Source organism: Penaeus monodon, chromosome 8 (assembly GCF_015228065.2).
Source record: "Penaeus monodon isolate SGIC_2016 chromosome 8, NSTDA_Pmon_1, whole genome shotgun sequence".
Taxonomy (NCBI): domain Eukaryota; kingdom Metazoa; phylum Arthropoda; class Malacostraca; order Decapoda; family Penaeidae; genus Penaeus; species Penaeus monodon.
Genome location: NC_051393.1, coordinates 46,423,108 through 46,433,107, shown reverse-complemented (window position 1 = coordinate 46,433,107; position 10,000 = coordinate 46,423,108). Strand labels below are relative to the sequence as shown.

Below are 10,000 nucleotides of genomic sequence, written 5' to 3'. Positions count from 1 at the left end.
GAGCGGGGGCGTGGGTGGGGCGGGGTCGGAGGGCACCCGCCTCCCGCGCCCGGAGGAAACACCTGACGCGAAGACGAGCTGGCCGGAAGTCCCGCGCTCTTAGCCAGGATTATCGCTTTCGTTGACCTTCGTGGCACCGGCGAGCAGCCCTTGCCTCGACGCCGCATCGTCAAGGGTGGCGACGGCGGCGGCGGCGGCGGTCTCGACGGCGTTCGCGGCGGCTCGCCCAGACTCGATCACGGCTGATTCAGGCTGCAGGGAAGTAGAGGTTGCCTGGAGAAAAAATAGGTAGAATATATTGCGTATGTGGATGTATGTGTATACTGATAGATATAGAAAGGTAGATATCAAACAGATAAGTTCTCACGTATGTAAAGTACAGTATGTATATATATATATATATATATATATATATATATATATATATATATATATATATATATATATATATATATATATATATATATAATAGATATGTATTTAGTATATATATTACTTTTTACACTGGTAATGTTGATTTTCCTGCTTCCCATATTTACCTTCTGCTGCCCGTCCACTCCGCACACCCTTTCTACCACAGCTGCTCTCGCTACATCTTTATAGCACCGTAACAAATTAATCGTGCTGAGGAAGACTGCGTGTTGTGCGTGTGAGTGCTTCTATAGTAAGGGGGAAATCATAAGAGTGATGAAAAAGAGCAACACACCGTCACAATATAAATTAGCGACATGCAAAACAAAGAAACAAAAGGCGTCTGTTTTTTTTTTTTTTTTTTTTTTTTTTTTTATATTCCTCCCTGGAAGCGTGTGTAAATTGGCCCGCCATCCATCGCTGAAGTGTTTAATGCAGTGGTAATTACGGGGAGAGCGATTACTTGATGGCGGGCGAGCGTGACCGAGAGAACGACGTAGGGGCGGGCAAGTTGCTACCCTCCTCCTCCCTCCTCCCTCCCCCCCTCGCCTCTCTCTCTCTCTCTCTCTCTCTCTCTCTCTCTCTCTCTCTCTCTCTCTCTCTCTCTCTCTCTCTCTCTCTCTCTCTCTCTCTCTCTCTCTCTCTCTCTCTCTCTCTCTCTCTCTCTCTCTCTCTCTCTCTCTCTCTCTCTCTCTCCTCTCTCTCTCTCTCTCTCTCTCTCTCTCTCTCTCTCTCTCTCTCCGGCATATTCCGTCTTTTTATCACCGAGGGATCCGAAGCCACTCAACTCCTAGGACGTTTGGACTTGGCACTGTTAGTTCATTACGGCGTTCTTTCACCTGCTGTCGAGATCGAGAGGTAATTGTTATGTATCTTGCGGAGACGTTGTAATTATGTATCTTATCGCGGTCTCCATCATATTGCTGTGTGTGGTACGTATCCGGATGTAGGTAGGCCTTGTTATTATTGCTATGATCCCTTCTTCCCTCTACATCACGCTGTTCCTTTTTTTTTTTTTTTTTTTTTTTTTTTTTTTTTTTTTTTCTTTTAAGCGTTTCGTTCTTGTTTACATTTGTGAGTTGCTAATTAGCCTTTTTTTCCTTCCCGAATACCTTGTTGTATTTTCAAAGTTCGACTAGATATTTAGATTATATTTGGTATGTATGATTTAATTCTATACTTGTCGTAATACTATAGCAGTGTTTTTAAAAAGTTTCTCAGTATAGTACACTCTATTGTAAATAAAAGAAAAAAAAGGCTGTAATGTCTCAGTCAGTGTACTTTGATAAAGCAAATAGAAAAAAAAAAAATAAAAAAATAAATAAAAAAAAAACGATTTAAAGAAAGGTTATTGTTTTCAGTAGAGCACAATTCGATTTCGGCAAATAATAAAAAGGCTATAGTTTCTCAATACAACATACTTTGATAAAACAAATAAAAAATATATATATATTGTAATATTAGCGCAAGACAGTTTGGTAAAGCAAATAAAAAAAATAATGTATTTTAGGAAAAAAAAGTGTAGTTTCTCATTACAGCGCAATTTGATAGTAAATAAAATACTATAGTTTCCTAATACACCAGAGTTTGATAAAACATTTAATAAAGAAAACAAAAAAGCTATATTGTTTGAAAAAAAAATAATATAAGGAAAAAATATATATATAAAGAAAAAAACCCGACTGCATATCCTCATGAGACAGAGCAATGCGTCGTCCCTGAAACTCCTCAAATCAATGTGACTCCGCTAAAAGATACTGTAATTTCCAAGATTGGCTTTAGTACTTAGCTTGGACTCGCAGACGGCAGCTCCCACGCACTCATACCCAAAAATTACCTCATTTCTACGAGGTTGAAACACACTTTGTACGTCTCTCGTGGAATGCACTCATTAGCACAACTAGCCGTACTACCTGTCATTTCGACGCAATTTCTCTTCTGTATCTGATTGCAAATGGAATTGCTCGCGCCAAAAACAGTTTTTTTTTTACCTAATTAGTGATTGCGATTGTAAATAGAGAGTGGATAAAAGTGTGGATCTTATATATATATATATATATATATATATATATATATATATATATATATATATATATATATATATATATATATGTGTGTGTGTGTGTGTGTGTGTGTACATATACATATATATACACATATACATACATACATATACAGCCGTTAACGTTTATGTGTAAATTCTGTCAGTAACTTGTATTTACGCGTGTTTCCCCCCAATTTCTTCTCTCCTTCCCGTTTTCCTTGCCTTTGTTCTTTCTCCTTCCCGTTTTCCTTTGCCTTTGTTGTTTCTCCTTCCTGTTTTCCTTTACACTTGTTCTTTCTACTTCTCGTTTTCCTTTGCCCTTCGTCATTCTCCTTCCCATTTTCCTTTGCCTTTGTTCTTTTTTCCTTTCCGTTTTCCTTTGCCCGTTTCTGTCCTCTTCTCGTTTTCCTTTGCCCTTGTTCTTCTTCTTTCCCGTTTTCCTTTGCCCTTGTTGTTTCTCCTTCCCCTTTTCCATTGCCCTTCAAATCCTGCCATGCGTTATCATATCTCTCCGTTCCCCTATTATTATCATTATTATGAAAGGCCGATATAATGGCGCGCAGTTTCCGAAGCTCCTTTTAATATATAGTTTCTTGAGCCGTCGCGGAAGAGGCGGATTCAAGCTCGATGTGTTACTGACAGGTAATGAGATTAATAGGTATTTCCCCTTGAAACAGTGCAACCGGCCAGGCTTCAGAAAAAAAAAAAATTTCATATATATATTATATATATATATATATATATATATATATATATATATATATATATATTTTTTTTTTTTTTTTTTTTTTTTTTTTTTTTTTTTTTTTTTTTTTTTTTGCGAATGTTTGTGGAGGGAGAATTTATGAGACGTTTATATGTGTAGAGATCTTGTATTCGAAGATTTTTTTTTTTTTTCTCCTTTTTAATTGAGATTGAGAACGGGTGCTTGTGCGATCATGTGACCCAATCCTAACAAAGCCTCGGGTGAAAATTTGTTGCGCTTCTTCCTCTTCCTCCTCCTCCTCCTCCTCCTCCTCTTTCTCTTTATCCCTTCCTCCCTCCCTCCTCTACCCCCTCGCTCTTTTTCTCCTCCCTCTTCTCTCTGCTCCTCGTCTTGTTCTTCCTCACCTTCTTTACTCCCTTCTTTTCTACTCCTTTCTCTTCAGCTTCCTCCTCCTTTTCCCTTTCTTCCTCTTCTCTTCCTTCGCACCCTCTTTTTCTTCAACTCCTTCCTTTTCTTTTTTCTCTTCTTCCTGTTTTTCTCCTCTCACCCTTCCTCGTCTTTCTCCTCCTATCATTCCATATTCTCTCCTATTCTTTCTCCTATTATTTTTTTCTCTTTTTTTTCTCCTATTCATTTTTTCTATTCCTCTTCTTTTTTATCCTATCATCCTTCTTCTTTCTCCTCTTCCTCTTTTTTTTCCTATTCCCCTCCTCCCCCTCCTTTCTCTTCTTTCTCATCGTTCTCCTCCTTCTCTTCCTCTTTTTTCCTCTTCTCCACCTTCCTCTTCGTTCTCCTTCCATCTCTTCCTCTTTTTTATCCTCCCATCCTTCCTCTCCTTTCTTCTCCTATTCTTCCACTTCTCTCTCCTCCTCCTCTTCCCTTTCCGATCCATTATGCAGTTGCTTCCTTCGCCAGCCTTTGGAGCGGCCAGGGGGCAAGCTGCAGAGCGACCCCATTATCCGAATTGTGATAAGCTTTACTAGCCATTATGACGTAATTATCTGTGTTCCTCGCACGTCATGTGACAGACAGACAGACAGACGGCCAGACAGCTTTGGCGGTTACCTGTGGCTGGGATGGGGTGTGTGTGTGTGCAAAGGATAGTGGGTATGGGAGGGGGGAGGGCGTTTCATCATTAGCAGCATGTCACCCTTTTCTTGAAGTCAACCTCGGCTGCGTCCATCCGCTGTTAAGGGTTTCTCTCCTGCCCTTATCGGGAGATCTCTGATAACTTATGAGGTTGTTTCGTCTTTTATTCTTGCTCTTGAGTTTTAAACTGCTGTTTTAACGTGTTTATATATATATATATATATATATATATATATATATATATATATATAATTAGTTTATTTTTATTTTTATTTTATTTTTATTATTGTTATTTGCTTAATCAAGTTTATTTTTATTTTTGATCTTTATTGGGATATGTAATAAGTGCCTATGAACCATTTTTATTATGTTTTTAGATTATGTAGGCCAGCTAAAAATCATTCACGTATTGTTATGATGCCTGTTAGCCATCTTCTCAAAACAGACACCAGAAACAAAAGAACAAACACAGGTCTGCAAGCGCAAGTTTCCTCGTACATTAACGTTTATACTTCCGCACTATATGTCGTCGAAAATCTACCCGAAAAAAGTGACAAAGTGTTCCGGCACTTGAGGCGGCCGTGTTACTATGGTCACACTTGACGGCTACCTGAAGACGCCTCGTCTAATTTTCTCGCGTATAAATATAGTTTGCACGATAAAAAAACAACAACTTGAGTTTAATCGCATTCAATATTAATTCGTCCGGAGTCGACGCAAGTCCGGGAGCTAAGGAAGAATAAAAAAAAATGATAACGTTTAATTTCCCGTAGCGTTACTGATTTCGTAATTGATAATTAGCGTGTGTGTCAGGTAGGTGCGCAAGGCAGCGATGCACTCAGTAAGCGGACCGGAATGATGGGTCCATCTTGCCACCAGACTGACGCGCCTCGTGGTCGACGGCGCACCATACGCCGTTTTTTGTGCACTCGACGCGGTGTGAAATTCCCGTTTTCTGAAGGATAAAGAAGGGCTAATACAATTAATTTTGAAGAGAATGGGGTGTGTGCGTGCGAGTTATGAGACGGAGGCCGTGGCGGGGGCTATGTAATCATTCCGCCTGACTTGTTTCAATATCATAGAAAGACGAAGCACCGATGGTTGCCAGCGTAGCGTAGTCCTTTGCTTCCTGGGGCGAGATTGAAATAAAGTTGTGCGGATCATTACGGACGCAATACAGCTGCGATTTCTACTTTATGTACACGTGTTATTTAAACGTCGGTGCTATGTCTTCCACTCTTTAATAGTGAAATTTCGATTGTGTATCAGCCCTTTCGAACAGGTGGTTGGGTGGGATGATGATCCGAAGGGTTCGCAATATTATTATCATTATGAAGACATATAATACGGTTCCTAAATTTGGGAACAAATTATTGCCCCTTAAAAACTAGGGATGATATTATCGTAAAATCCCGAGGTAAACTGTGGAACTTCCTTTTGACGAAATCGTAATGTTTATTATTATTACCCCATTTCCCCCATACAGATTGCAAGAAACTTATGATATGCGCTAACGCCGTTGTTGTTTTTCCTGTATCCCTGTATCCTTAGTAAATTACATTTGTACTTGCAGATCCTACACAGTCGATGGGCCTGGGTACGGCAGACAGTCACTGGACCAGCTACAGCGGTACCCACTATTCCTCCTACATACCAGGTAAGGTTTTTCTAAGTCACGTGACTCCATTCATACTTTTGGGATTTCATTCATTGAACCGCATGAGGTTTCTTGTGCACGGGTTTGTATGAAATATAGTGGTTCTCATGAGTGGGTATAGAGTAAGATTGCTGTAGATCTTTATTATCTAATTATGAAAAGCTCCTTGTCTGAATAGCTTTGTTTGAAAGAGACTGAAACAAATGTCTGTCAGTAAGCATATAAAAAGTCCTTTCGGCCAAATTCACGAGGGAAAGATTCAAGAGCCTGCAGGCTAACTCTCGCAAACTCAAGGGCTCTGTGATCTCACGTCAAGATTATTCAAGTTTAAGACGCTCCATCGCGGGACCCCATTAAATCTCCTGTACTATGGCAGCCATAAGTACTCAGTAGGAGCATTTTTCAAAACTTAAACGCGCTAGGACCCGCAGGTTGCAGAGGGGGGGAGGGGGCAAAGAGTCACTTAGAAAAGTTTATAGCGGAAAATTCAGCTTATGATATAGTCATGAATTATCTGTTTTATATTTAGCGATTTAAATGGAATGCCTGTGATTTGTGTCGTCGTTGGCGGCTGCATTACAAGAGCAGTTAAGATTTTTATTACTCCTAAACCTCAAGCAGCGTTCACTAGGCGTTTAGATCAGTATCAGCGCCACACCGTCCGTCATGGAACTCATGGGAAATTTGGTACGTGTACTCTGCAATGACTCGGACGAAAAATGCAGTATACGACTCCTCATATCACCGCTCCAGATCGCTTTGTAAGTTACGATGCGGGCACACGCTTTCTGTACGTGCGAGGGGACCTGTTGGGTGAAGACGGCGGGCACGAAGGCCACCTCGAACCCGCAGACGTCGCCTACTTCGCCATCTGCTTGTCGGGGTCCTGGTCGGGGGCTGGTTGAGATAAAGCCCCGGCGGGAGGGGAGGGGGGGAGGGGCGTTCGCGGTTCGGGCAGAAGGCAAACGGACACTGTAAGACGGGTGAGGTGAGGGGAGGGGGGGAGGGTGCATCGGTGCTCCTGTGTCTTCCACAGGGTAGTATTATCCTCAGCTTGGCGCTTTGTGGGATTATTACAATATTTGTCTTTCCGGACAGGTCTTCATTACCGAATGTGCATCTTTTTTTCTTCGCAGGCTTCCTTAGTTTCACGGTAAACCTCAGCTCTTTTCTGTTCCACCTTTGCAACGCCGGGGCAACTCGTCCGAATGGCTGCGTTCTTTGGCGAGGCATCGTAAAGCCAAATGCAAGCGTTTAGGCGTTTTGGATTGCATGAATGATATACAATTGGTCTGTTAGCCACGGAAATCCAGCTATATTTTAGATTTTTTTCACAGGTCGTCTTGTGTTAACTTGTACGAGTATTAAATAAATATCAAAATGTTTTTCCTTCTTTTCGGAATCAGACAGAACTATTCGACTTTCTCTTTCTCTTCATTGCTTTTTTTCCTGCATATCTGATGACATACCCAGCAGATGACGTAGGGAAAACGAAGAACTCGCATTCCTCCCCCAATCGCCCGCACATTTTCCTTCCCCTCCCCCCTCCTCACGAGTTTCACTGTCCCCACAGGTAGTCTCACGGGAGGCAACAGCTCGACGCTGCAGAGCGGCTTCTCCTCCACGCAGGGCCTCGGCTACAGCAGCGACATCAGCCAGCAAGTCAACACGCTTGAATCCAACTCTTCGCATCTGTCGTCTGGTAAGAACCCGCTTTGCTTCACGTTGCGAGGCTGATTCTTTTCTCGTGATGGATATGAACAGGATTTGTGTGGGTGTGTGTGTGGCTCCATATTTATTTATCTCTGTAACTTTCTGTCTGTTTATCTGTCTATCAGTTTGTCTAGCTACCTTACTATATATATATTTTTGTGTGTAGGTGCGTGCGTGCGTGATGTGTGCTTGGATGTGTGGAAGGATAGCGGTTGTGTATGCCTGAGTGTGCTTGTGCATTTGCATACTTTTAGAGTTTATACATACATTGCCAGTACATAATTACATAATCAGATAAATACATTGCTTAAAGGTTAATTGAACCGGAAGATGGATGGCGCGCCGCTAATAGTGCATCAGGATAATTTGTCAACAGGACAGTTCAAATAGAGATTGTTCGGTAATAGAGAGTCAAGCAGGAAGGCAATGGCCGGATGTGTGGAGACTGAGACAGGCTGTGCTCGCCGCCTCACGCTGCGCCCGCGACCCGCCGCGCCGCCCTTGCTCGGCCCTCGCGCTGCTTGCACTCTTTCCTCGCTGCTTCGCATCTCCCTCTCCATCTCTATATCTATCTGTCTATCTATACGTCTATCTATTTATCTATCTATCTATCTATCTATCTATCTATCTACCTATATATATATGTGTATGTGTGTGTGTGTGTGTCTGTCTGTATTTATGTATGTATATATATATATATATATATATATATATATATATATATATATATATATGTGTGTGTGTGTGTGTGTGTGTGTGTGTGTGTGTGTGTGTGTGTGTGTGTGTGTGTGTGTCCACACAACACACACACACACACACACACACACACACACTCACTCACTCACTCACTCACTCACACTCACACAGACACACACACACACACAAACACACACACACACACACACACACACACACACACACACACACACACACACACACACACACACACACACACATATATATATATATATATATATATATATATATATATATATATATATATATATATATATATGTGTATGTATATATATATATATATATTTATATATATATATATATATATATATATATATATATATATATATATATATATATATGTTATATATTATAAATACACCTATGTGTATATGCACACACACACGCACACACATACACTGTGGCTTTGTCTGTGTCTTTGCCTTTGTCTTTGTCTGTATTGTATATACATATACATATATATGTGTATGTGTGTGATTATGTATGTATGTATGTATGTATATGTATAGCATATATCATTACATAAATATTGTACATCCGTGGTCAGTGTAAGTCTGGCTTCATGTCTCCCTGTAAAAACACCCAGCCCGTCTCTTTCTCCGTATCAAGCTAATCACGCACCCTTATATTTACTAATTTTACTGATTTTACTGAGTATTCTTTATCACCCGTATATTTACTGATTATCCCCACTGCACTTGCACAGAGCATAGGAAGCCAGACTGGAAATTTCGTCCTTGGAAAAATATAAGCAGTCAACAGATGGCCGATCGAGTGTTTCATGCTTACAGGTCACGAATTCTTAACCTTTTGAAGACCACTGTGCTTGAGGAGTATTAAGGGGGGGATACCTCTACGCAAAGACTACATTTAAGATAGTATTTATCAAGTTAAAAAGTATGTTTATAATAGTATATATCAAGTAAAAAAAAGGTGCATTTATGATAATGTATACCTAGAAAAAAGGGTTTGAATGAGAATGAATAATTTTACAAGGCTAGTATGTAATTTTGTTTCTTGCCATGTGGAATGAATTATTTTCATTCATTCTCTTCCCAATTCGTGTCACTCCGTTCTTGTTAACGCTTATTATTGCTGTCCTCTTGTATTCAAGCATGATTCAAAATTGTAGAAGAATTACGATAATATTTTTTTTTCTCTCTCTCTCCTTGGCAAAATAACAAAAATAAGCTGCATTTGTATATTTAGTTCCATCCCTTTGTTTTACACGAGAGTTCAAGAACCTCACGGCTTGATACTTTCATTGTTTTGTTTGTTTGTTTGTTTGTTTTATCGTGATTGATTCCAGTGTTGATCGGTGGAATGATTACTAATGGAAGCATTATTTATGCTGCGGCGCGCGGGGCCTGGGGGGGGGGGAGGTGTTATTTAAGTGAGAACCAAGTGATGAAGAGGAATGGAAAATGCTCCTCTTGGATAGATAGGTTCTCTTGTTATTGTTCGCAGTGTGAGCACGTGGAGGGGGGACTGGCAAGGGCAATGTCCCCGCCCCTCCCCCCTCACTCTGCCTTCTTCCCTCTTTTCTCTTCCCTCTTCTCTTTCTTCTCTTCTCTTCTCTTCTCTTCTCTTCTCTTCTCTTCTCTTCTCTTCTCTTCTCTTCCCC

The 10,000-nt window shown here is 40.7% G+C and overlaps 1 protein-coding gene across 3 annotated transcripts in view; it reads left to right on the top strand.

Annotated features, from left to right (window-relative positions):
* LOC119576379 (transcription factor btd-like) overlaps positions 1 to 10,000 on the top strand; it is a 73,065-nt gene that overhangs the window by 53,808 nt on the left and 9,257 nt on the right. For all 3 annotated transcript variants that reach the window (XM_037924039.1, XM_037924036.1, XM_037924037.1), the window contains 2 exons: positions 5,824 to 5,907; positions 7,481 to 7,609. In XM_037924039.1, the coding sequence (XP_037779967.1) occupies positions 5,838 to 5,907; positions 7,481 to 7,609 (199 nt within the window). In that variant the 5' untranslated portion in view covers positions 5,824 to 5,837. The remainder of the gene's footprint in view (positions 1 to 5,823; positions 5,908 to 7,480; positions 7,610 to 10,000) is intronic.